This window comes from Agelaius tricolor, unplaced genomic scaffold (assembly GCF_023055355.1).
Source record: "Agelaius tricolor isolate 1412-34295 unplaced genomic scaffold, bAgeTri1.0.p SCAF_32, whole genome shotgun sequence".
Lineage (NCBI taxonomy): Eukaryota > Metazoa > Chordata > Aves > Passeriformes > Icteridae > Agelaius > Agelaius tricolor.
The window spans coordinates 4,559,203-4,585,634 of record NW_027269292.1 but is presented as its reverse complement, the minus strand read 5'-3'; the positions used below and the strand labels follow the sequence as shown (position 1 = coordinate 4,585,634).

Genomic DNA, 26,432 nt, shown 5'->3' with positions numbered 1-26,432 from the left:
AACAGAGCAGTGGAACCCTTTATTAACTCCAGCTGCCCAATCCATGAAATCAGGAATGCTGTCCAAGGGGAATGGAGACTCTGCCTTTGAGGCTGCTTTGATTTTGGGTTTTTATGATTTTGGGTTTCAGCCATTTGAAAGGATTAAACCACAAAAACATGCTGGGAGGTTCCCTGCCCTGCTCCCCTGGGAAGGGGGTGAAACCCATCACTGTGAACCTGCTCCTGTTCTTGCTGCTTGGCCACAGGGTTCAATCTGGAGCTGAAATAAATATCCCAAAGAAATACTCCCTGCTCAGCATTCAGGAGGATATGAAGGAGCACGTGGGTGTTCTAATCCTGCCCTGCTCTAACTGCGTTGAAGTTCCTTAATATCTGGGTGAAAACAGAACAAACTGGTCTCTTACCAGCCTGGTGAAGGCAGGCAGCGGCAGCCTCTGTTTTGGGTTATTTTTAGCATCTGCCCAGTGTTTGTAACGTGATTCAGGGCCTGGTTCAGAGCCCAGGGCACGTGAGCGGTGCTCTGCCAGCAAACCACATCTCTGAGGCCAGACACAAATTCACTTCCTGCAGTGAAACGCGGAAAGTGAGCGGTTCTCTGTTCCACAAAGCCTCTTTGGGATGAGGAAGGATGAGTTTGGGTGAGGAAGGATGAATCTGGATGAGGAAGGATGAATTTGGATGGGGAAGGATGAGTCTGGGTGAGGAAGGATGGACCTGGATAAGGAAGGATGAATCTGGATGAGGAAGGATGAATCTGGATGAGGAAGGATGAGTCTGGATGAGGAAGGATGAATTTGGGTGAGGAAAGATGAATTTGGGTGAGGAAGGATGGACCTGGATAAGGAAGGATGAATCTGGATGAGGAAGGATGAATCTGGATGAGGAAGGATGAATTTGGGATGAGGAAGGATGAATTTGGGTGAGGAAGGATGAATTTGGGTGAGGAAGGATGAACCTGGATGAGGAAGGATGAATTTGGGATGAGAAGGATGAACCTGGATGATGAAGGATGAACCTGGGTGAGGAAGGATGAACCTGGGTGAGGAAGGATGAATTTGGGATGAGAAGGATGAATTTGGGTGAGGAAGGATGAATTTGGGATGAGGAAGGATTAACCTGGATGATGAAGGATGAACCTGGGTGAGGAAGGATGAATTTGGGATGAGGAAGGATTAACCTGGATGATGAAGGATGAACCTGGGTGAGGAAGGATGAATTTGGGATGAGGAAGGATTAACCTGGATGATGAAGGATGAACCTGGGTGAGGAAGGATGAACCTGGATGAGGAAGGATGAATCTGGCTGAGGAAGGATGAATTTGGGATGAGAAGGATGAACCTGGATGATGAAGGATGAACCTGGCTGAGGAAGGATGAACCTGGCTGAGGAAGGATGAATTTGGGATGAGGAAGGATGAACCTGGATGATGAAGGATGAACCTGGATAAGGAAGGATGAACCTGTGCATGTGGAAGAGGCAGCTCAGAGTCCAGCCCAGCTCTCTGTTCCCTTGCATGATCTTGGCCTATTTCCTTTCAATTTTAGTTGTCCAAAGTTAAGGAGACAACTTTTCCCCCCTTGGCATGTTGCTGGCTTCCTCTGAAGTGCTATTTAACTCCCAGTGACCTGTTTTGTTCTAAATTACATCATTTTCTTTCCCATCTTAGCTGGAAAAATGCAGGGGGCATCCAAGAAAGCCTCACAAATATTTCAGCAAACCTGTGCTCTCCTGTGGAAAAATATCCTTCTGGTGTGGAGGATGAAGACAAAAAGTTTCCAGGCAAGTGTCAGTTCCTCCAAAGGGAAATCAGGATTTCTACTACCCAGTATTTTCACGTTGCATTGTTTTTGTGTGAGGGGATGTGAGAAGGCTCAGCTGTGGTTCCCTGGGAAATGTCAGCAGTTCCTTCTTCCTGTGACACTGCAGATCTGCCTCGTGACAGAGCTGGCTGCTGCCTTTTGCTTGTTGATCCTGCCCTGTGCAGAGGAACACAATGTCCAATTCATGGCTCCAGTGTCAAATTATCCACAGACCTCGCTGGCTCTGGGACTAACAAAACATGTTTTCCATCTGAGACCTTGCTGGGATTTAAACCCAGCACACCTGTGGAACAGCTCTCCCTTGTGCACAGGGGAAAAAAGGCCTGAGCTGGGTTAGAAGGGTCCTGGAGGAGCCTCCCCAATGCCTTGCAGTGGCTCCCTAAAACAGAGGCAAGATTAAGGGAATAAAAGTGGGTATTTATTGCAGGCCTTCAATAAATACACCTTGGGCAGCCAGAAGCCTCTGAGGGGTACACCCAAGGTGGACAATGGCACATTTGGTCCATTTACATATCAGGGGTTAATCCTCCAATTACAGCTTCAGATAATGAAGTAATTTACTCCCAATTTCCAGCCCCAGTTCACTGTTGTTTCCATCTCCCCAGGCCGGAGGCAGTGAGCTATCCTTAATTCCCAGGCCTGGAGAGGAATTTTTTGTCTGGGTAAAACGGGAGAACAGCAGCTGTGGAGTTTTAGAGTGATACCCTAAAGGAGTGGCTCTGAAAACCAGAAAAGCTAAACCCTAAGGCACCAGCACTTCCCTGGGGTACCCCTCACCTCTGCATTCCCCCCCTTCCTTCCCTCCTTCCTTCCCTCCTTTCCTCCCTCCCTCCCCTGCAGGAATGGGGGCCTCTCTGGTTTTCCTCTACGTCCTTTGTGACTCTGCAGGGCTGACCATGGACTGCCCCTCACCTCTGCATTTCCCTCCTTCCATTAGGAAAATTAATCCACAAACACCAGAGGTTTATATTCAAAAAGGAGACAGAGGAGTCCATTTTACTTTATTCTAATAAAGGCCATGGGGCATTCCCCTGGGGTCTCTCCAATTTTTGGAGGATGCAGCCTCCTTTTTATCCCAATTTCCAGCCACATTTCCCTTCTCTCTTTTGGCTGGGGTACTTGAGAGGTTCAGACTTCCCAGAACACCTGATACCAGAGATTCCCCTCTCTTTAAATTTTTAATTCTTATGGGATTTAGGGGTTTTTCTTCCTCATTGTTTCTTTCATCTTTCAATACCTAATTTTGTTTATCAGCAAACCTGAAGTTTATCTGTAAACTCAAATCCCTTTTTCCATTCACCAATCAGTGGAATCCTTCCCATTGTTTCTTTTATCTCTCAGTGCTGGTGTTATCCACCAACAGACCCACAGCTGGTTTGGAAAGACAAATCTGCCGTTCCTCTCACTTCCCCCCTGCAGGAGTGGGTGGCCTCTCTGGTTTTCCTGTACACCCTGAGGGACTCTGCAGGGCTCATCATGGACTGCCCCTCACTGTCACCCTGATTTTTTAAGTTTTTCTAAGCCTTTGGATGTTTATATTCTTGTAACAAACCTTCTCACACACTTTATGGAAATAACTTGTTGTTTTGCATTCTTTTAGAGAGAAGGAGAAATTTGAGGGACTGTTGGTTTGTCCAGCGTCATTGCAGAGGTGTCACCCCCCAATCCACTGTCACTTTGGGAAATCTATAAATGTTGGAGTCAGAAATTTAAAACCTCTCTTTTATCTTGAAAAGAGCAGCACATCCACGTCGTGTTGTGTCCTATATTCAATACCTAATTTCATTTATCAGCAAACCTAAAGTTTATTTGTAAAATCAAATACCTTTTTCCATTCATCCATCAGTGGAACCCTCACCATTGTTTCTTTCATCTCCCAGTGCTGGTTTGTAAAGACAAATCTGCCATTCCTCTCGCTTCCCCCCCTGCAGGAGTGGGTGGCCTCTCTGGTGTTCCTGTACATCCTGAGGGACTCTGCAGGGCTCATCATGTACTACCCCACCCAGGAGTTCCCCTACAAGGCCCTGGGGCGCCTGGACGAGCCGGCCTTCAACGCCTCGGGGGTCACGCTCATGTTCACCCCTGCAACCAGCAGCACCCGCAGGATCATGGCCAAAGCGGCTTCCAGCTCATCACTGAGGGGTAACAGCTCTTAAATCCACGTTCCTGCGGTGGCTCCAGTGGTCCTGACCCACCCTCGTGGCAGGGAGGGACAGGAGCATTTGTCCCATGTGATTTTTGAGGGGGGAAAATGGTGGTGATGCCCAATTTCATTGTTGTTGTCTGAATATTCAGACAAGAGCTGTGTGACCGTGCTCACGGGGCTCTGAGGATGAGGGAAGAGGCGAGGATCTGACTCCATGTTTCAGAAGGCTGATTTATTATTTTATGATATATATTATATTAAAACTATACTAAAAGAATAGAAGAGAGGATTTCATCAGAAGGCTGGCTAAGAATAGAAAAAGAAAGAATGATAACAAAGGCTTGTGGCTTGGACAGAGTCTGAGCCAGCTGGGCTGTGATTGGCCATTAATTAGAAACAACCACATGAGACCACAGATGCACCTGTTGCATTCCACAGCAGCAGATAATCAATGTTTACATTTTTTTCTTGAAGCCTCTCAGCTTCTTAAGAGGAAAAATCCTAAGGAAAGGATTTTCCATAAAAGATGTCTGAGACATGAGCCAGCTGGGCTGTGATTGGCCATTAATTAGAAACAACCAACATGGGTCAATCCCAGATGCACCTGTTGCATTCCACAGCAGCAGATAATCATTGGTTACATTTTGTTCCTGAGGCCTCTCAGCTTCTTAAGAGGAAAAATCCTAAGGAAAGGATTTTTCATAAAATGTGTCTGTGACAAGCTGTGCTGGTTTTATTTATTTTTTTCTTTTTTTTTCAATATTAATTACTTATTCTAATGGCAGGTATAATCATAGAAGAAGTGGAAAATGAGGCAAAAATGGAAGAAAAAGGACTTTCGGAGGAGGAAACCATTGGTGTTGTTTTTAAGGATGACTTCTCCTACACACTCAGATTTCAAATGGGCAAAGCAATGTTTCCAAATGAAGGCTTTGAGCACATAGGTAACAAAATAAATGAAACCCCAGGCTTTGATTTTGCATTAAAAACTGTTTAGCTGCATTTCTGTGCTGCTGTGCCACCCCAGAGGGATGGAGGCTGCATGTGCCAAGTGGCTCGAGGAAAACATGAGTTAAAATTTGAGGTTTTATGTCTGTAAAAGGAAAAAAAAAATCAGAGAAAAAAAAAGCTGTAAGAACATAAATGTCATTCACAGTTAGAGACTCAGAGAATCCCAGAATGGTTTGGGGTGGAAGGGAGCTCAGAGATCACCCAGTGCCTTTTTACCCCTCTCCCCTTTGTACCTTAACACATCAAATCATGCCTGGAAAATGAGAATTGTGTGTGCATTAATGTCCCTGGCCAGAGATTTAACACATTAAAAGACAAAAGGCTGAGTAAACCCCAAGTCTTGATTTCCTCACACTTAGATAAAACTCATTTTCAACCCCACATGTCACGCACAAGTATTTATATGCACATGTACATGGAAATGTATTGATTAATATTGATTAATTCTTTTTTAAAAATTTCTTTCCCCAACAGAAACCTGCTGGGATTTTTCAGCAAGGCACTGCAAAGTCCCTCTGTACTGGTATGGGGGGTTCCTCTCAGTGCAGTCCAGCATTGATGCAGCAGTCATAGAAGTAAGTGTGCTCAGGGTGGAATTTGCTGTTCTTCCCACAGTTCTGTGTAAACTTAAAACCCAAACTGATTAAACCAAAAATAGAGGGGAATAAAACCCCAAGCACCACAAAAACCACAAAACCAGTTCATTTTTCCAGCCCTAAAAATGTCCAAGGCCAAGTTGGACAGGGCTTGGAGCACCCTGGGATAGTGGGAGGGGTCCCTGCCCATGGAGGGGGTGGAAAAAGGGGATCTTTGGGGTCCCTTCCAACCCAAACCATTCTGGGATCCTGTGATCCTCTGATTTTCTGTGGTCATCAACTTCTTAAATAATTAGTGTAATTCAAAATTTAAAAGAATGACAGATCATTCTCATGGCTCAAGGCAGCGAATGGAACAAGGATTTAATAGTGTTTATTGCAAGTCAGCACAAAAAAGATACTAAATACTGGTAACTTGCTTAAAAATATACCCCTGTTATTGACAAACTAATAATTCTAATGCTTGTAACCCCCTGCTTGTTCTGATGTTGGCTATTTCATTGCCAAAACCGAAATTAATTTAATTTCCGATTTCCTTTAGATGAAAACCAACCACTCTGTGTGGAAGGAAATGAAGTCAATTACTGGAGTTCACCTGCAAACTGTGATGAAACCTCTGTTCAAACTGGATTACCTTTGGTTCATCATCTGTGCCATACTGAGCTACTGCCCATACATGCACTTTTTATCAGTGAAAGTTCTCAAGGAGAAGAAGAGGCTGAAGGTACTGATGAGAGCAATGGGTCTGCAGGATATTTCCTTCTGGTAAGCCTCAGAAATTAATCAGTGCGTAATTACTGGAATTATTTTATCAATGTGTAATTACAGGGATTATTTTATCCAGTGTATGGAGCAGCCTGGTCTGGTGGGAGGTGGCCCTGCCCATGGCAGGGGTGGAATTTGGGGATTTTTGAGGTGTCTAAACCATTCTGGGGTTCTTTTTGTCGGGGGACCTCTGTTTCCAAGCCTGTGGCTCTGAGGCAGGTTATTTTTGTAGTTGTTTTGTTGCTGTTCTCCTCCCCAAAAAAGAGGAGGAGCCCTCCAGGTGCAGCAGGGTTCTGGGTGGGGAGGGGGTTTTTGCCTCCAGAAAATGGGTGGAACACGCAGAAACAGCAAAGAAACAACAAATTCTGGAGAAAGCCCTAAATGCTGAAGCAGAGGAGGGATGCTGGGTCTATCCAAACAGGTTTCCTAACCCATCTGGGCATGAGTATTTCCCACCATTGGAAAAGCACACGGATAAAAGGTCCTGGCTGCAGATTCTCTGTGTCCCCTTGCTGCCATCACTGAGCTGCAGAGATCTGGGCACGTGCCAGGCCTGGATTTGTGGAAGAACTTTTTTCCTGAGCAGTAACCAAGCACTGAAGAGGCTGCTCAGAGAGGAATGTGCCTCACTGGAGATGCTCCAGACCCACCTGGACACATTTCTGTGCCTTGTTGAGCTCTGGGATGTCCCTTTTTGGGCAGAGACATTGACCCTCCCTGTCCCTCCCACCCTGACCCTTCCTATGCCTCTCTGATATTTGCACCTGCCCACTCTGGAAACTGGAAATGGTTGAAAATGCAGAATATTTGAATTCCAACCACTTTGGCTATGTCATGGCAGTGTTATTATGCTCAGGGGCAGAAATAATTGTGCCTTCCCTTGTAGGTTATCCTGGAGTTTGCTGTACACTGTGTATGTCTCCATCACAGCCAGCCTGCTGACCTGGGTCACCCTGAGTGAAGTTTTTAATCACAGCACCTTCTTGGAACTGTATTTTTTTTATTTCTTTTATGGCATGGCATGTGTAAGTTCGCTTTTGTATTCTTATATGATGCTCCTTTTTTTTTTTAATCCCCTAATTAAAATATCTGCAGAGTTTTTTAGGGCTGGTTTTATATGAGAAAGTAACAAAAATACTCTGCTGTGATTTATTGTTATTTTTTATAGGCTAGGTTTTAGGTTATTTTTTTGTATATTTTTTATACCGTTATATTTTGGGAGATTCTGACTCAAAATCAGAGTGAAGAGAGGCGCTAAAATGAGAAATGAGGCTGGGAGTGATTTGTCTTATAAACCTCATAAACTTTACAAACCTGCCCTAAATCTCAGAGCTGCTAGACAAAGCCTTGAGCATCTGGAGGGAACAACTGAAACCCAGCAGGGTCTCTAATTTTGCTCCTATTTTCATGTTGTTTTATTTTTAATTGCAGCAGAAATGCATCCTGCTAACTACTGGTTTTCTCTGCTGCAGATTCACTTCACTTTCCTGCTCAGCTCGTTGCTAAAGCAGCCAAACATTTCCAGTTTTGTGGGATTTCTCCTTCACATCCTCTTTGGGGCCCTGGGCTTTTTGACACTGTTTGAGAAACTGCCACGGGCTTTGGAATGGATTTTAAACCTCTTCAGTCCTTTTGCCTTCACAGCTGGCCTTGCAACGGTATGTCCATAATAAAACCAGTGCATCCCCAGAGCTCAGCCCCCAAAATTCTGCCAGAGAGCAGCAAAATCCACAATTTGCATCACCAGAACAACCCAGTCACACCCCTCTGCTTTTAAAAAGAAAACTTGGCTCCAAAAAATCCTTAAAAAAATCTAAAAAATCTGTGCTAAATCGCGGCAGAGATGGTTGGACACTCAAGAGCATCATGAATTTTACTGCAACAGGTTTAAATTTATAAAATGAGCAGTGGGATGTGGCTGGTGGGTACCAAGGGCTGCAGGAACTGAGGGCTGGAAGTGCTGCCTTTGCAAACAGCACTCTGTAACTTCTGCATGGTTTGAAATTCAGCTTACTGAGGCATTTCTGCTGCCTGTGGTCAGAATAAACCCTTTCCCTCCTTAGAAACAGCGTCGTGGTCACGAGTGAATTGGTTTTGAGTGAAAATGGCTGTGATGACACAGCAGTAGCTCACACAAAGTATTTCTGTCTGAAGGACATGTTGCATCTGAATTTTGCTTTTTTTTTTTTTTGCTTTTTTTCCTCCCCTAGATGGTAAAACTAGAAAAATATGGACGGCCATTTAGCCCAGAGTTGTACCCTTTTTATAACCTGTACCTCATCCTGAGCCTTGACAGTGTCTTGTATTTCCTGCTGGCCATCTACTTTGATAAGGTTTTGCCTGGTGAGTGAAAGTGTGAGGGGAAAAATGCAAACTTCATTGCTTTTTCTTCTATAATTCCCTGATTTGTAGAGGGAAAGTCACCAAAGGGGTGGTGGGAGGAGAGAAAACAGCAACGCTGCAGTGAGATCCTGCTCCGACAGCCCTGACCACTGGGGTTGGGTGTTGCAGGACTTGTTCTGATTTTTTGGGACCAAAGAGGTTGTAAGTGGGTGTGATTATTCCCCACCTGCATTTACAGATATGGACAATTTAAATTGCAGAGTTTATAAATTCTTCCACTCTGCTGGAAGTTCACGTCCTGCCCTGCCAGGGGAGCGGTGGCTGGGTTGGGCCTTTATCGGAGCTGACAGGTGGAGGTTTTGGGAGCTTTGGGGGTTGATATTTCACCTTCTCTGCCTCTGATTCAGGCAAGTATGGGGTCCCACATCCTCCTGCCTTCTTCCTGAGACCCTCCTACTGGCTCAGGGGCAGCAGAGGGTCCGTGGGGGTGAGAGCTGGCAGCAGCCACGACCCCGTTCTGGGCGGCGACACCGAGCCGATGCCGCCGGGCTTCGATGGCAAGGAGGCCATCAGGTAAGGGGCAAGAGAAATAAATACAGCTCTGAGTGGATTGTTTGGCTCCAGAGAGCACAGCCACGCTGCACTGGTGGGTGTGAGGCTGGCAGCTGGCATTGTGAGTAGGATTCATGCAGATGTGTGAAGGGCAGGGGTTGCTCGGTGTTTTGTCCCACTCCGGAGCTGGATTTGAACATTTATTGGATGTGGGGCATCCTCAACTCCCTGCCATGTACTTCCCTCTCAGCAGTGAGTCTGTTCCCCTTCCCCAGCATCTTCACAAGAGTGTGCTGCAGAAAATGCTGCCCTGTCCATCCTTGCAGGGCTGGGTGGGCTCATGGCTGGTGCTGCCACCACGAAATCTGCCAAAATAACAGCCAGGTCATCACTCCTAATTAAATATCCACGTTTATATCCTCCTCCTTCACTCACTAAATGTTCCTCGAGTTTGGCTTTGAAACCTTTCAAACAGCTTTTAGAAAAGCACAGCTAATCCTGCTTTAAAGGTACCTGAAATGAATTACATCAAGGGATTCCTTCTGCAGGACCAGTTGGAGGAGGAGGTTGGGAAATATTCCCCCAAAAGTTTTCAAAGTTTAATTTGAGGCAGAGGAAACAGCCCCCAAATTGTGATTCAATAATTAATGGCTTGCTTACTTTTCTTTAGGCTAAACAATATTAAAAAAACATACAAAAAGAACAACAAGAGCATCGAAGCTTTAAAGGGTAAGGAGAGGCTTTGTAATTATTTTATTCATTTTTCACTAGATAAGAACCCAAAGTGTTTGCAAATGTACTGGCTGTACTGAATTCTGCCTCTGGGCCTGTTAAATTATATTGTGCAATGGTTATTTCTGCTGGGGTAAATTACTGGCAAATTTCTACCAGGTCGTTATCTCCCTGTTCCCTCCAGGAAAAAAATCACTGTTTATTATTTTTTGCAACAGCAGAAATCTCCTTAAAAGCTGTGTTTTTGCAGTGATGAACCACTCTAGAAATCCCCTCTCAAACCTCCCTTTCAAAATGTAAACTATTTTGGGCAAACTGGGGATTTTATGGCCAAATCTGCTGCCCCTGCCTGAGCTGTGTTCTCCATGAACTTGCCAATGCAAACATTTGACACAGCCATAGTAAAGTCATGGGGTATTTGTTAAATGCCTTTGTTTAACAAGAACTCCAAGTGAAAATATCAAAAATGAAAAATACAAAATACAAAATACAAAAATACAAAAAAATACAAAATACTAAAAATATCAATATGGCCTCAAAGGTATATATTGAGTGGAAAAACCAAGCAAACACAACCTGAACAACCCAGAGAAAGACAAAGTATTTTTTAAAAAAGAAAATGAGGGGACAAAGTCTGGCTGCTTTGAAATATGTCGTGAAATCTCACATCTTGGGAAAGCTCTGGGCTCTTCTCTTCCTGAGGACTCTTTTTGAGCCACACTAAAATAAAATGTTGTGAACTTTGTAAAAAACTGAAGTCAAAATTCATTAAATATTGAAGATAATACATTTATTCCCTCAGTTCAATCAAGACATAATTCCTTACTAAGCTTAGGCCTAACTCCTGAAGAACCAGCCTGTGCTTTTGGATCTGGTTTTGCCTCTCAGTTTCTAAAAAATGTCACTTTGTCCCCTGTGGCAAAAGCTACAGGTCCAAGTCCACTTCTCACACACTTCCATCTACTGTTGTCCTCCTTTTATTCTAGGTTTGTCCTTGAATGTGTATGAAGGGCAGATCACTGCCCTGCTGGGTCACAGTGGATCTGGGAAAACTGCTCTGTTAAATGTGCTCAGTGGATTTTCCAAGCCTTCAGCAGGTGAGATGGATGGGCCTGGATGCTGAGTTGTTTTGTTCAAGTGTAAGGGGAAAATAAGCAAAAAACCTCCAAGTTTTCCCTCAGTCATTCATGCTAGGTTGTTTGCAGTGCAGATTTCTCCTTCAGCACGAGCTCCAGGGATAATGGATCCTTCATGTGTGCACCATGGCCATTTCTCCATCTGGATGACCTGGTGCTTTCCATCAGCTGCACACCTACAGGAAATATGGTTTTATTTGTAAGGCAGGGTTTTGGTGCTCTGAAATATTTTTTAAAGGTATTAAATCTTTGAGCTATCTGGTTATTTTGCTTTTTTGTTTCTTGCATTTTTAATTTAACACTTGGGAAGCATCTCTGGTGCTGGAATTATTGTCAAATATTTCATTCACCCCCCTGTGCAGGTTCTGCAATGATCTACAACTACAATGCTTCTGAAATATGGAATATGGAAGGAATGCAGGAAAAGGTTGGGATTTGCCCCCAAATTAATTTGCATTTTGAAGCCTTAACGGCGAAGGAAAACCTGAGAATTTTTGCTCACATCAAGGGGATTCAGTGGAAGGAAGTAGATGAAGAGGTTGGTATGTGCTTCTCAGCCATTGACTTCTCTTTTATGGCATCTTGGGCACTTTTTGCTTTATTTATAAAATCTGATCACCTGCATCTTGTTCTGTGGAAATGAGAACAAACCTGATTTAGTGCCAAAGTGGTTTTCCAGTGCTCTCTTATCCTCATGCCATGAGTTAAAACTCAGACTTGTCTTATTTATCTCCAAGCAAAGCCATTATGGGTAGGTAAGTTTGAAATCCTGAAGTTGTAATGTTTGCAGCCATTTAGGGATTCAAACCAGTGCTCTGGAAATGTGACTCTTGTCTTTGTGTGTTCCCAAGGTGCAGAGAGTTCTCATCATGTTGGACCTCACCGACGTTCAGGATGTTTGTGCTGAAGCCCTGAGTGGGGGACAAAAACGAAAATTGTCTCTTGGAATTGCAATTTTAGGAAATCCCCAGGTAGGGAATGGCTGTGGTTATGCACACACAACATGTGTTGTTTTGGGACATAGCGTTGCATTTTGACTTGGCACAGAGGCTGTTGTGGTTTTCCCCTGCCACTCCAGGCTGCTATTCCCTTACTGGAAGGATTGGGGAATCTGGTTCAATCAGAGCCATATTTTTAATTAGAAGGGTGGTAATACTGCAACAGAAGAAGGAGCAATAAAAACGAGCCATCCTTGAGGGTACATTCTCTTCTCTGAACGGGACCATCAAAAGCATGAAACCAAGTGATGCAAGTGTGGAACTGAGCCACGTGGGCTGGTGTTGTAGTTGAGATGGACACAATATAAAACATCAGACTCCATTTTCAGAAGGCTTCAAACCTGTTTTTATTCCAGCATGGATGCTTTTTATACATTCTTACCAAACTCATAAGTTTACACTTTACTCATTGGTCAGGAAAGACAAAGTGCTCATTGGAACAGGCAGTTGCAGGTTTCTCTTATTTATCCTTCTTTCTTTCTTGGTTTCTGTGTCAAGGAGCTTGGTAGAAAATTCTTCCAGGGATGAACATGGATCCTCTGATCAAACTCCTCTCTGGCTCACAGAAGTCCCTGTAAAACTCATAGTGTGGCATCCCCAAAGGGGGAATAATTAGCATTGACTCCATGATTCTCAGAAGGCTGATCAATCACTTTATTATACTATATATATAGTATAGTATATATACTATATAGTATATAATATATATACTATATATAGTATAGTATATATATATACACTATACTATATATATAGTATAGTATATAGTATATATATATAATATATATACTATATATAGTATATAATATATATAGTATATATATTATACTATATATATACTATATAGAATATATATTATATACTATATAGAATTATTATTCTATAGTATAGAATAGTGATACATATATCACTTTATTATACAATTCTATCACTTTATTATACTATTCTAGTCTTCTCTTCTTATTAAGAAACCCATTGCCTTTACAGACAGTCCCAAGACAGGTTGACCTAATTGGTCCTTTACTAAAAACACCATCACCATTGGCCAATTAGGAAACCACCCTTTGGTGAACAAATCTCCCAAGCACATTCCACGTGTTCACAACAACAGGTGCAGCAGGTGAAGATAAGAATTGTTCATCATTCTTTCCTCTGATCTTCTCGCAGCCTTCCCCAGGACGGTGCCTGGGAAGGTTGTGTTTCTCTCTGTGGCCAGAGAGCTGCTGCCACACCAAACCTCTTGCCCAGGCTGGGGTGTGGGGAGTTCTGACCTGGTTGTGCTTTGCAGGTGCTGCTCCTGGACGAGCCCACGGCGGGGCTGGATCCCTGCTCCAGGCACCACGTCTGGAGCCTGCTGCGGGAGCGCCGCGCCGGGCGCGCCACGCTCGTGGCCACCCAGTCCATGGAGGAGGCGGACACTCAGGCTGGTGAGCCCAGGCTGGCACCTTGGGGTGCACACCAAGGGGTTCCAGGGCACAGCCCACCTGTGGCACTGCTGGGTGTGTTTTTTCTGACAGTGACCACCCAAGCCGAGCTTGGCGAGGGTTAAAACTGGGCTGATGTGTCCCTCCAAGGCTTTGCTCGTGCTCCTCTCTAGGATAAAGCAGTCTTCTTTGCTCATGCTCCTCTCTAGGAGAAAGTATTTCCACATTATCTGGCTTTGTCTCTATGTCAGCAAAACTTGGTTTATTTTCCATAATTTTCCTTTGTTTTTATTTTACTTGCTGCTATTCCCATTTCCCTATCATTCCTGTGCTGCGTGGGAAATACTCCAAAAACCCACAAGAATGCAGAACTAAAATAATTAACCATGATGCTGAGAAGAAAGGCATTGGTTTAAAAATATTAAAAAAAAAAAAAAAAGACCTTCTGGGCTGGCCTGGCTTTACTCCTCTCAATTTATTATTAAAATGTCTGCTGAGTTCAGAAGGAGCAGAGTGAGGTCAGTCTGCTGCACTCTTGTAAATCCCCCTAAATCCTTTGCATTCCCTCCTCCTTAGATCGAAAAGCTTTCCTCTCCTGTGGGAGATTACAGAGTGTTGGCTCATCTCTCTACTTGAAGAGAAAGTGGGGAATTGGCTATCACTTAAGGTAAAACCTTTTGTTTTGGTCATCATTCTTTTTGTGAAAAGCTTCTCATTCTCATATTTTCTTGTAGAGTCTGTGTTTTTGTAGAGTTTATCTGGACAGTAGTAGAAATCCTGACAATTCATTTTAGAAGACCTTTAAGGCAGCCAAAATGTTCCTGCTTTGGACAAGAAGCTGCCTTTCTTGGGAACCCAACCCTGAAAGCTCTGAGCACGCAGCTAAAATGACTCTGCAGTGAAAGGGGACCAGAGTGAGGTGATCTGTGGTGCCAGAGTGACGTTCAATGGCTTTGATGCAAAGCTGTTTTTCATCTTAGAAGTTTGATTCCTGAGTTCTTGGTTTAGCAGCATTGTCCAGGATCATAATTCTTACCCTCAACCATTTTGTGCACGCATGGCAAAACCAGGGGCACTGCAGAGGGCTGTAAAAATTCCCACTGAAGTTCTGCCCAGTTTTGGAGATTTCCCTGTGGGAGGATCACCACTGGCTCTGTACTCCAACCAGATGAGGCACAGATTTTTTATTTCTTATTTAACTTTATAACAAATGGGGTTTTTTTTCAACAGGATGCACATAAATGACCTGTGTGACCCCGAGCTTGTGTCGTCCATGGTCAGACAGTACATCCCTGATGCTGTGCTCAAGGGACAGAAGAGGGATGAGCTGTGTTTTAGGCTGCCTCTGGAAAACACTGACAGCTTCCCAGGTGAGAAACCTGCCCCTGTGCCAGGGTTTTAAAGGGAAACCCACTGGTGGGAAAAGCAGAAACCAAAATTACTGTGAAGGGAATAATTATATTCCTTGGTCCATAATGTGTGGAATTAGGAAGCTGCATAAATATCAGTTTTATAGAAAGCCTTCAGTGCACATGCTAATATTAATGAGGAAGATGAAAAAAAAGAAAATCCACCAACTAATCTACAAACTAAAATCCACTGACCCTCTTCTGTTTTCAGGATGGTCCATGAAAACCAAAACCACTGAATTTTCCACTAGTTACCTCTAAAACACAATAAATTAGTGATGACTTTTACGTCATGGGGGTTAATGACGTGAATGCTGGAACATCCAGTGTTAATTGGCTGAGTTTTTTAATTAAGACTTGCTGAGCCTGTGCTCAGCACGAGCTGTGGTACCTGGGCTGAGCCTGGTTGCTTCTCCTGTCCAGATCTGTTCAGCCACCTGGAGAGCAGCCTCTTGCAGGGGGTGGTGAATTATGAGGTGACCAGGACAACCCTGGATGATGTTTTCCTGAAGCTGCAGGGTGAGGAAGCCATCGATCCCGAAGGTAAAGCCTTCACTCCCTTCTGCAAGCATGCCATGCCTAAAGTTCCATCTAAATGCGTGTTTTAATTGAATATCTAATCCATTTCTGCTAAATGTCAATATTGATAGGCCTAGAGTGGCTTAGTTGGGTCCCAATTGCCTTCAGTGAGGAACATCATCTTGGAGAAGCCCAAATGATTCTGTCTTGGTTTCCCAAAGGGTTTCAAGTATGAGAATTAAAGCTCATGTTGGAAGGGTATTTATTTACCTTTGAAGGGTTGTACAGCCCAGACCAGGAGGTGGGAAGGGATAAAGTTTGCAGAAGGCACTTCCTAAGGTCAGTGAAGATCTTGGATGTGTTGCCACACCTGCCAGTCTGCATTCACCAGTATAAATTCTGTTCTGGATGAATTATGGCCCCTTTTCTCTGCACTTCTAACTCTTGTCTCTCTAAAAAAAAAAAAAAAAGCAAAAAAAAATTGAAACCATTCAAAGCATCCCTCTGTTCAGAGCAGAAGATCCCTGATGATTGTTGGGGATGAAAAGGTGTCCTTGGAAGGCTCTTTGTGGATAATGGCATTTCATGGTGAACACACAGGAGAGGGAGACCTCGAGGAGAGGGACCAGAACCTCCCGTGGCTCTCCAAGCAGGGCATCCTGGCCATGAGTGGGATGATGCTCTGGAGGCAGCAGGTGTGTGCTGTGCTGAGAATTCACCTGCTCAGACTGAAGCACGATGGAAAGTTCCTCAAGGGCATGTAAGTACAGAAGCTCCCACCTGCCCTGCAGCCCTGGAGCAGCTCAGGAGGGGTTTAAATACTGCTGGAGATGTTTGGAAGCAGAGAATTAGGTGGGAAATGTTTCAAAGCTGCAAAAACAAGGGCAGTCTGGACTTAGCAGGAGAACTCTGGCTTGCTTAAGTTTTAAATTTCTCCATAAATAACACAATTACTTATTGGTGGATTTCCCCTGGCCTCACTTATGGTCTGTTTTTCCATCTAGATTGCTGTTGTTTGGAATATTTATCCTTCCACCACTGATGGTTTTAATGCTGTTTCATCTGTGGCACACCGCCAGCAGCTGGGAAATCACATCTAGCCAGTATTTTCTTCCCACAAAAGAGAAAATTCAAAATAGGTCTACAAACCTCCTCATCTTCAATGACACAGGTGAGGAACAACATGTGAGGCTGACTCACTTTCTGCATCAATGTGAATTTTATTATGATTGACAGAGCAACCTTGCAAATGCCACAGATATACAAAGGAATGTGCATTGAGAGATGTTTTATTTTGAGCAAAAGGAAATGCAGTCCTAGTGATGATTTAGATGATATGTAAAAGAGTAATGAACCAGGAAATCTTAAAAAAAGGCAATAAATAAACTAAGTTTGAAACACATATATTTTGTTTGACCAGTTTAAATAAATAGAAAAGATATACAAAATATGTGTTTGCTTAGAATCTCAATATTTGGGGTTTTTAACATAACTCTGCTTTGCAAGTAGGAACTTATTTATATGAAACCCTTTTTATTTTAAGAAAAAAAAATTCCTCTAATGACTCTAATTTCTGTCCTTGACTTGATTTCAGGATCAGAAATCGAGGATTTCATTGCTGCTTTGAAGATTCAAAACATAACCCCAGAAATAACCTTGGAGAAAAACATCACAAGCCTTCCAAATTATAATGGAGCTATAAAAATATCCCTGGAAGGCAAGGTGAGGGATATTTTTTTTTCCTTCTTTCATCCTGCACATCAAAAGGATTTCCTGAGAAGTATTTAAATGAGAGAAATAAACACACCTGTGGCCATCATGTTTTCTGGAAAAATCCCCTTGCCAGGGATTTTTCTCCTGGGAAGCTGAGAAGCCTCAGAGAAAAAGGAAAACAATATTATCTCATCTGCTTCTCCTGTGTTTTGTTCCTTTGGAATGTGTTTGGAGATTGTTTACCCACAGGTGATTGTTTCATTGGTTTCTGCTGTGGGTTGTTCTCACTCTTTGGCCAATCAGGGCCAAGCTGTGTCAGGACTCCAGAAAGAGTCAGGAGTTTTCATTATTATCTTTTTAGCCTTCTGTGAGTATCCTTTCTGTATTCTTTAGTATAGTATAGTTTAATATTCTTTAATATAATATAGTATCATAAAATAATAAATTAACCTTCTGAGAGCCTGGAGCCACATTCATTATTCCTGCCTTCATCTGGGAACCCTGGAAATACAAGACACACCAGAAAAAGGAGAATATTTTTTTGGTACAATAAGGAGTTTCAGTAGTGCTGCTCCTGCCTCTCAGGGACATGAAGGCCTTTTTTTATTTTGACACCTTCAGAGCCGCCAGTTCACGGTGATGTGCAGCCCAGAGCCCATCAACTGCTTCCCTGTGCTGGTGAACATCCTCAGCAACACCTTCCTGCGGCTCTTCAACTCCACCTCGCGCTTCCGCGTCTGGAGCCAGCTCTTCTACACGGTCAGGGTCCCTCCCTGCCATCACCTGGGGCAGCTGGAGGGATGGGGACTGCGCAGCCTGGGCGCTGGGGGAGCAGCTCCCAAGGGCTGAGGGCAGTGGTCCCACTGCTGCTGGTTCCTGGGGGTGTTTAATGGGGATTTTTCCAAGGGTTCTGTGGGGTTTCGGTACCGTGAGGAATTGGCGCTGTTTGGAGAGGATTGGGATTGTTCTTGGAGAAGTTTCAGGGTGATCTAATTGTGGCCTTCCAGTCCCTGATGGAAAGATGGAGAGAGGCTGTTTACAAGGGCAGTGACAGGCCAAAGGGGAATGGCTTCCCACTGAGCCAGATTGGTTCAGACTGGATTTAGCTGTCCCTTGAGCACAGCATCAGGGATGTACTGTCTGACCATGGATGACACAAGCTCGGGATTTTCCCCACCTGGGAGGGTGGGGAAGCCCTGGCACAGGTGCCCAGAGAAGCTGTGGCTGCCCCTGGACCCCTGGAGGTGTCCAAGGACAGTTTGGACAGGGCTTGGAGCCACCTGGAATAGTGGAAGGTGTCCCTGCCCACAGCAGGGGTGGAATGAGATGGGCTTTAAGGTCCTTTCCAGCCAGCCCGTGCTGATGAGCGTGGTGGGAATACAACAGTGATCTTTGCAAACCCCACCTTTCCTCAGCAACAAAAAGCTGGTCTCCATCCTCAACAATTTACAGTAACCCAAATTCTTTCTGCAAATTCTAGGATGCTAAAAGTCATTATTTTGTTCTTTTTGCCTTGTTCTCTGTTCTTAAACACCACTGATTTACCATTAGTGCTCTTGCTCACTGCTGTGTTCAACCATCCCATGAGCATTGAGCCAGCCAGATTTTCCCTGGGCGCATCAGCCATGGATGACTGAATTTCCCCCCACAGGGAGAAAACCCAGAGCTGAAGCATTACATTTTTTTTGGCTTATTCACCTACCTGCTGGTTTTGGCTGCTGGTTTGCCTCCTCTCTTTGCGATGAGCAGCGTGGAGGATTACAAGGTAAAGAGCACAAGGAGTGAATGCAATGCAAAATATCCGGAGAGCACCAGTGGGGAGGCCCTGGCACAGGTGCCCAGAGCAGCTGTGGCTGCCCCTGGATCCCTGGAAGTGTCCAAAGCCAGGCTGGACAGGGCTGGGAGCAGCCTGGGACAGTGGAAGGTGTTCCTGCCATGGCAGGGATGATCTTTAAGGTCCCTTCCAACCCAAACCATTCCGTGATTCTGTGGTTTCTAGGTAGGATGATAGGAGAAAATCAGTCAGACCAGTACCAAAGTGCACTTCTCTGCATCCACAATAATGTGGATGTTAATAAAGCTTTTGAGATCTGAATGATTTCATTTTCTTTTCATTTTAGGAATGACGTGGTTTTAAACAAATGGTTGAACTGAGAATTGGAAGTGCTCAGAAAGGAGAGGAAGGGAGGAGCAAGGGAATAGAGAAGGAGCAGGGCTGATGTTTTAGACTCTCCCTTTTCTCACTTTTGTCGTTTTTGCAGCTCCAGGCTCGCTCCCAGCTGCGGCTCGTGGGGCTCTTCCCCTCAGCCTACTGGTGTGGGCAGGCTCTGGTGGACATCCCCTTCTTCTGGAGCCTGATGTGCCTCATGTTTGGGCTCCTGGTGCTCTTCACCCGCATCTGCCCCTTGGAGACCCGTGCTGTGCTGACCCTGGTGAGCTCTGGGCAAAATGGGTGAATGGGAGCAGCTCCCTGCCTTCATTTCACTGCAGGATTTGGCTTTAGAGAGTTTATTTGCAATGGGCTTCTCTGGGCAGGTTGTCATGTGTCCAGAGGCACCTCCTGGTCACTGATGTCTCTCTCTCTCTCCAGCTCATTTGCATCTTTGGTTATGGAATATCTCTTGTCCTCTTCGTTTATTTAATGGCCTTCAAATTTCACGTGGGGCGAAGCAATCGTTACATTTGGTCCTTAACCTTCATTTTGGTAAGTGAGGAGCAGCTTCACTCTGAAATGGTTGATTTACACACCTTGCCACTTGGAGCTTTGTTTCAAATTTTCATCAGTAAATTTCAGTTTATATCAATATTCAGCAGAATAACCTGAATCACTGACAAATATCCTGTTTTTTTAGCAATAATACATTAATGCTGTAAATAGTTTTTCTGCTTTATTCCAGGTGAATTATGTTGCTTTTATGCACAGTGACCATCATGAAGTGCTTTACTACATCTGTATGCTGATTCCTATGTTTCCCCCTGTGGGCTGGATCATGTTCTCTGGACTAGTAAGCAAAACACTAAATCCTACTAAATTCAATAATTATCCTAATGGTGCAAAAACTGGCAAAGCAAGAGGCACTTCCCAAATTCCCAGTCATAAAGAGAGAGTGGGAAAAGAAAAAGGAGTTCCAGGCTGTTGAGTGAGAGAAGAGGCCGAGATTTGACCTGTTAATCCTCTGTTTGATTGGGATGTTTTTGGTTTGTTTAGTCACTAAGAGCTGTTACAGTGGCTGTATTTTGGCAGCAGGGGTGGGATGGGAGGGGAAAGTGTTGGAATGGGAAAACCAGGAAGGAGTGAGCTGAGAGAAGGCCAAAGACTTGGGAAGAGAGAAGCAGTGATGGAAAAGGTCAACTTAACCTGGCTGATTTGAGGCCTCTGAATTTCTGTAGCCAAGGAAGCCACAACCCCTTGAGGCAGTAAGAACCAAAGAAAAAAATGCAGATCAAAGCTCCTTTATCCTATCCTGAAGAAAAGCTAAACATCCCTACCTGCCCCACTTTCTCTGACCCTGCCCTGAGACACGCCGTGCTGAGGAGTTTTCTAATTGACTCATCTCCTTTTCTTCCAGAATTTCCTCATGTACCACGATTTCAGCATTTTTGAGACATGGAATTACATCTACATGTCTGTCTTTGCAGTAAGGAGGGACTTGGAGATGGTTGCTTGGGCAGGGGCGACTGTCACTGATGCAGTGAGCTTGCACTGGGCTTGTAAACTCTCCCCATAAAGAAAGGATGGGGTTTGTAGTCAAAATTTCCCATTACGTGTTGGCAGGGGAGGCAAATTCCAAGAAATCCTGGGCTTGTGCCTGATGTGGCCCTTGGATGCTGCAGAAATGGGGCAGGGGCTTAAGTGGAGCTCATGTAGAAGGCAGAGATATCATTAATAAAGTGATCATGCCAGTGCTGCTGCCACAAAAGGATGAGAGGATCTCCCATCCCATGGGGCCTCTGCTGGGGTGCAGGTGGATTATCTGGGCTAGAGCTGCTGTAGGAAATCAAGGCTTTTGCAAATGATCTGCCTATCAGAGAGCAATGTCTGCAAAGCATCAATTTGGCTCCTTGCCCCTGCAAACCTTTTCAACAGCTGCAATTAATGGGATGGGTTACTGCATCCCTTTATAATTAAAATTAACAGGGTGTGTTGTTACCTTGTGTGCACCCAAACCTAATGAGTGTCTGCTTTTCAGCCATACGTCCACTCTGTGATTTTTGCTTTCCTCCTGCGCTGTTTGGAGATGAGATATGGGGAAGCAGTCCCAGGCCTTGATCCCATCTTCAGGTGGGTCCCAGGGAATCCTTGTGAGCCACAGCTGTTCCAGGGTGGGCTTGGAGCTGCACAGCCTCCTGACAGCAGGGGGGAAAACATGTTATGAGAAAAATGTTTGTTAGCATGTGGATAAAGTTCATATTTTTAACTTTTTCTGTGTCCTTGAGAGGATAAAAATTGTGATTTCAGCTTTTTTTTAAGGCTCATAGCTGTGATTTCAGGTCGTTTCCCTACAGGGGGTAAATTTTAGTTCCAATTTGAAAAAGAAAAGTTTTAACTCCTTTTCAAAGGTGTCAGTGTTGCTCCAAATAGGAATGAGAATTTCCCTAAATCTTGATCAGCGTGTCCAAGTGCTCCCTGCTTAAGTGTCACCAACAACAAATGACTTGAGTGACATGAGAGAAGATTTATAAAAAGTATTTAATTACCAAACACTACGTGGTTGTGGTTAATTGGTTAATTTGGTAATTTGGTAAAATGCCCCAAAAAAGGTAAAACTTGGTAAAATTTGTAATTGGGTTAAATGCCCAAATTGCTTTGCAAACCTGCCACATGTATTTTAATTAACCTTGACCAGATGATTGGAATGTCTGGAGCAGGGAACCAGTCAATAATGAAAGATGAAGGAGAAGCTGAAGCTGGCCTTTATTTTCTCAGCCATGCCAGTGAGGTTTTGCTTTTCCTCCCCAGGAATAAATTCTTGAGCAAATCCCATCATGGGAACAGCTCAGTGATCCTGGTGTGTCCCTTCCAGCTCTGAGCCTGTGAGCTCCCCAAGGGCAAATAAATTTTGGGTTTCATTGGTGCTGCCAACTAAATAAATTTAAGGGACCACACTTTAGGTGGGAGCCCTGCAATAAATTTAAAACGTGGCAGCACTAAAAGTGTGATACTTTAAACACATTTTACTGCCCCAGAGGTTTGGGGCTTATCAAAAACACTTATCTGGCAAAATCTGGGCCTGGAAGGTGCCATTTCGCAGGTTCTTTTCCGATGTTTGTGTCACCAGCTTCAACCTCAGCTGGCAGAAAAGTATTAAATTTAAAAAAAAAATTAGGGAATTTGAGGCTTTGAGGCAATTTTTTTTATTTCCTTCCTGCCACTGTGGTGGGTAGTTCAGGCCCCGGTCTGTGCACTGGGAGATAAATTTGAAAACTATTATACTTATTTCTAGATATAAATATGCATTTATGTCCTCTCTATACTGGGAAAAAACTTATAAATGCAAACCTTTTTGGAAGTGATTCCCAGTGAAAGCATCTCTCCTCCTCTGTGGGAAAAGGATTTGTAGAAAATGTTTAAGATTTGACAGAAGGCTCACATAGTGTGTATCTGTGTGTAAACTTTGATATAAGGAATACTGACTTACAAATGTTATAGAATAGGTATTGGTAAAAGAGAAATTGAACTAGAAATAAGTTTTAAAAGATGGTTTTGCAAATAAGACTAGATACTTTAGGGAAATAGAACTATGAAAGATGTATTGTAGTAGGATTCAGAAGGGGTAATTTGTCACAGACATCTTGTATGAAAAATCCTTTCCTTAGGATTTTTTCCTCCTGAGAAGCTGAGAGGCCTCAGGAACAAAATGTAACCAATGATTATCTGCTGCTGTGGAATGCAACAGGTGCATCTGGGATTGGTCTTGTGTGGTTGTTTCTAATTAATGGCCAACCACAGTCCAGCTGGCTCAGACTCTCTGTCAGAGCCACAAACCTTTGTTATCATTCTTTCTTTTGCTATCCTTAGGATTTCCTCAGAAGGCTAGCTTTCTTCTATTCTTTTAGTATAGTTTTAATATAATATATATCATCAATAATAAATCAAGCCTTCTGAAACATGGAGTCAGATCCTCCTCTCTTCCCTCATCCTCAGACCCCTGTGAACACGGTCACAGTAATTTTAGATGATTAGACATTGAGATGATTAGACATGATGTTAAGACATTTATAATACAGTGTGGTCAAAGTTGATAGGTTAAGAAATGCTTATAGTGTTTTGTAATTAGGAAATAGTTGGCTTCTGATTGTGATGTTGTTGTGAATTAGAACATCCGTATTGTCTCAGCCTTCATGAGACTGAAAATGGAATAAAGTTTTTTAAAACGCCCCTCAGTTTGCCCCATCTGTGGGTCAGAAGAGGGCTTAGTCTGACCCTGCTGCACTCTAGGATCCAGCAGAGAAGGGAGGAGCCCCAGCAGAACAAGGAGCCCCCCGGAGAGGAGCCCCCCGAGGTGCGGGCGGAGCGGGACCGCGTGCGCGCCGCGCTGGCCTCGCTGCAGCGCGAGCAGGTGAGCCCACACCCAGCCCTCTGCGTGCTCTGCTCCATCCTCCATCATCTGCATTCTCACATCTGCCTCTGCTTTCTTGGCACACGCACTCAGATGTTGTCAGAGCCCAGGAAATCCCTCTGGCTGCCCCGGAGGACTCAAAACCCCAACGGGGGCTCAGAGACCTTGGCACAGAGGCCAAGACCCCTGCGCCTTTGATTTTGACCCATGGAAAAAATTACCAACCTTATATGAAGATCTACAAGCCACAAAAGTTTAAGTGGAATGATAGTGAATTTATCACAAGGTGAAAAGTAGAATTTTAAGGTTTTTAGAATGGGGGCTCAAAGTCCCAAGACAGAAGAATTTGAGCGTGCCCTTATCGTTCTTCTTTCTTCTTCCCAGCCTCCGTGCTCTAAGTGATGTTGGCACTTTTAGATTAGTTTAAGGTAGAAACTCACTGTCTAACATAAGTGATAAGTGTTAAGAAGTTATTGTAATTAATTACATGTAGTTTTTAGTATAAAAGACAGCACTGCCTCTGGGGGTGGCCAGTGTGCCTCAACCTGACCTGACCTCGGCGAGTCAGAAAAAGAATGTTATAAATAAAAAATAATAAACAACTTTGAGAATGAGAACAGATAGAAAAGAGACCTGTACATATCTCAGAGTCACTCTGACCAGCAGAAATCCCAAGAAGATGTGATCTCACCGTCCAGCCCACGGTCACCCTGGCACCACAAGGACTTTAGTTGGCCCTGTTATTTTTATTCCCATCCTGCATATTTTCCTGTTTTGGTTTTTTTATTATTTAACCTCTGTTTCATGGCTTTTTAATTTAGAAATTTTCTCTTTTTCAAAGTCCTGCTTAATGGTAAGAACAGATCAGCTGTCTCGTGGGGTAGGAGGAGAATTTTTATTTCCCTCTCTGTCTCTTCACAGGACTTGGTTGTTGTCAACAGTTTGCGCAAGGAATACGAAGTCAAGACAGCCACTTCCATCTTCAAGAAAAAGAAGAAACTTGCTGTCAAAAACCTCTCTTTTGGTGTTAAAAGAGGTTCAAGTACTTTTCTGCACTCCCTGTAATATAAATGACTAAAATCTAAAGGGAAGGCCTCGTTTGGAGGCAATGTTTTTGTTAGAATTTTCTTGTGGGCATTGAGACCTGACACTCTGGGCTCCTGCATTCAAAGTTTTAATTTATGGGCATAAAACAACCCTTTCTCCTACTGTACTTTTAAATGTTACATAGAATACAGGGGAGCAGTCCAGTAAATATTATTAACAGTTGTTGCATATTTGTTCCAGGAGAAGTCTTAGGTCTGTTAGGACCCAACGGAGCAGGGAAAAGCACAACTCTGAACATGATTTCTGGAGGTGTAGCAGTGACTGCTGGGGAGGTAGGTGGCTCCTTGGAGCAGCTGCAGAGATAACCTTGATGCATTTATAAATTAAAAATGTGATGAGACAAGCCAGCAAAATCTTCCTACAACCAGGGGATGTATGGATGTTTATGTACAATTTATGTGTCCTGGATATTTACAGAGCTGAGAAAAAGTGTTGATTTATGCCAAGCATAAATTCTAGTGTTCATCAAAGTCAGTGTTGCAGATTTAAGAGTTTGAGCAACAGGAAATCTTCAGCTGGCATTGGAAACCCATTGTGAAATGTCTCGAGCCTTGTAAGAATTGTTGACATCTAAAAAACCCCAAAAATAACACTCTCCATAAACAGCCTTGCAAAACCAGGAAATTGAAAACGAATGTGAGCAGTGTTGGGCCAGTGACAATCCATCATTAATTGCGTGCAGGATGATTAATGGCATGTGCTGGGGGAGGGGAAATGCCATTGCTCTTACAGATTTAGGACTGAAGGTTGGAAATAGAAAAGTATTATAAGGAAAAGACAGGCTGGTGTTGGTAATATCACCCAAAGTGAAAAAGCAGATGGAGCAGCATCCCCCTGCTCATGGAGGGTGACCACTCCCAAGTGGCTGCTGACCACTCAGCTGCTTGCCTTGGCCAGCTGGATGGGGCTTGGAGCAACCTGGGCTGGTGGGAGGTGTCCCTGCCCATTTTAGGGGTGGGATGGGCTCTGAGATACCTCCCACCAAAGCCCCCTGAAACTGTGTGACCCCACAACCAGAGCTGTGTCTGTGCAGGTGCTGCCTGGGGGCCAGGATGAAGCCCCCCATGCCCAGGGGCAACCTGGGCTGGTGGGAGATGTCTCTGTCCGTTTTGGAGGTGGGAGGGGATGAGCTCTGAGATACCTCCCAGCCAAAGCACCCTGTGACTGTGTGACCCCACAATTGCAGAGCTGTCTGTCTGTGCAGGAGCCAGGATGAAGCCCCCCTGTGCCCCTGGGCTGGTGGGAGGTGTCCCTGCCCATTTTAGGGGTGGGATGGGCTCTGAGATACCTCCCACCAAAGCCCCCTGTGACTGTGTGACCCCACACCCAGAGCTGTGTCTGTGCAGGTGCTGCTTGGGGCCCTGGGCTGGTGGAAGGTGTCCCTGCCCATTTTAGGGGTGGGATGGGATGAGCTCTGAGATATCTTCCCACCCAAGGGATTGTGTGAGCCCACAACCAGAGCTGTGTGTGTGTGCAGGTGCTGCTCAGGGGCCTGGGCTGGTGGAAGGTGTCCCTGCCCATTTTAGGGGTGGGATGGGATGAGCTCTGAGATATCCCCCAGCCAAGGGATTGTGTGAGCCCACAACCAGAGCTGTGTGT

General features: G+C 44.3%; 1 protein-coding gene across 1 annotated transcript in view; it reads left to right on the top strand.

Annotated features, from left to right (window-relative positions):
- Positions 1–3,756: 3,756 nt before the first annotated feature.
- LOC139601973 (ATP-binding cassette sub-family A member 9-like) overlaps positions 3,757–26,432 on the top strand; it is a 28,078-nt gene continuing 5,402 nt past the window's right edge. The window contains exons 1-29 of the mRNA XM_071451388.1: positions 3,757–3,964; positions 4,754–4,912; positions 5,454–5,554; positions 6,117–6,340; positions 7,227–7,365; positions 7,813–7,998; positions 8,551–8,683; positions 9,091–9,256; positions 9,906–9,964; positions 10,954–11,064; positions 11,466–11,641; positions 11,955–12,074; positions 13,390–13,528; positions 14,102–14,192; positions 14,756–14,895; positions 15,358–15,477; positions 16,054–16,213; positions 16,458–16,624; positions 17,048–17,175; positions 17,788–17,925; positions 18,818–18,931; positions 19,428–19,598; positions 19,757–19,870; positions 20,064–20,171; positions 20,736–20,804; positions 21,357–21,448; positions 23,606–23,726; positions 24,648–24,762; positions 25,014–25,105. Coding sequence (XP_071307489.1) covers positions 3,811–3,964; positions 4,754–4,912; positions 5,454–5,554; positions 6,117–6,340; positions 7,227–7,365; positions 7,813–7,998; positions 8,551–8,683; positions 9,091–9,256; positions 9,906–9,964; positions 10,954–11,064; positions 11,466–11,641; positions 11,955–12,074; positions 13,390–13,528; positions 14,102–14,192; positions 14,756–14,895; positions 15,358–15,477; positions 16,054–16,213; positions 16,458–16,624; positions 17,048–17,175; positions 17,788–17,925; positions 18,818–18,931; positions 19,428–19,598; positions 19,757–19,870; positions 20,064–20,171; positions 20,736–20,804; positions 21,357–21,448; positions 23,606–23,726; positions 24,648–24,762; positions 25,014–25,105 — 3,807 coding nt within the window. The 5' untranslated portion in view covers positions 3,757–3,810. The remainder of the gene's footprint in view (positions 3,965–4,753; positions 4,913–5,453; positions 5,555–6,116; positions 6,341–7,226; positions 7,366–7,812; positions 7,999–8,550; positions 8,684–9,090; positions 9,257–9,905; positions 9,965–10,953; positions 11,065–11,465; positions 11,642–11,954; positions 12,075–13,389; positions 13,529–14,101; positions 14,193–14,755; positions 14,896–15,357; positions 15,478–16,053; positions 16,214–16,457; positions 16,625–17,047; positions 17,176–17,787; positions 17,926–18,817; positions 18,932–19,427; positions 19,599–19,756; positions 19,871–20,063; positions 20,172–20,735; positions 20,805–21,356; positions 21,449–23,605; positions 23,727–24,647; positions 24,763–25,013; positions 25,106–26,432) is intronic.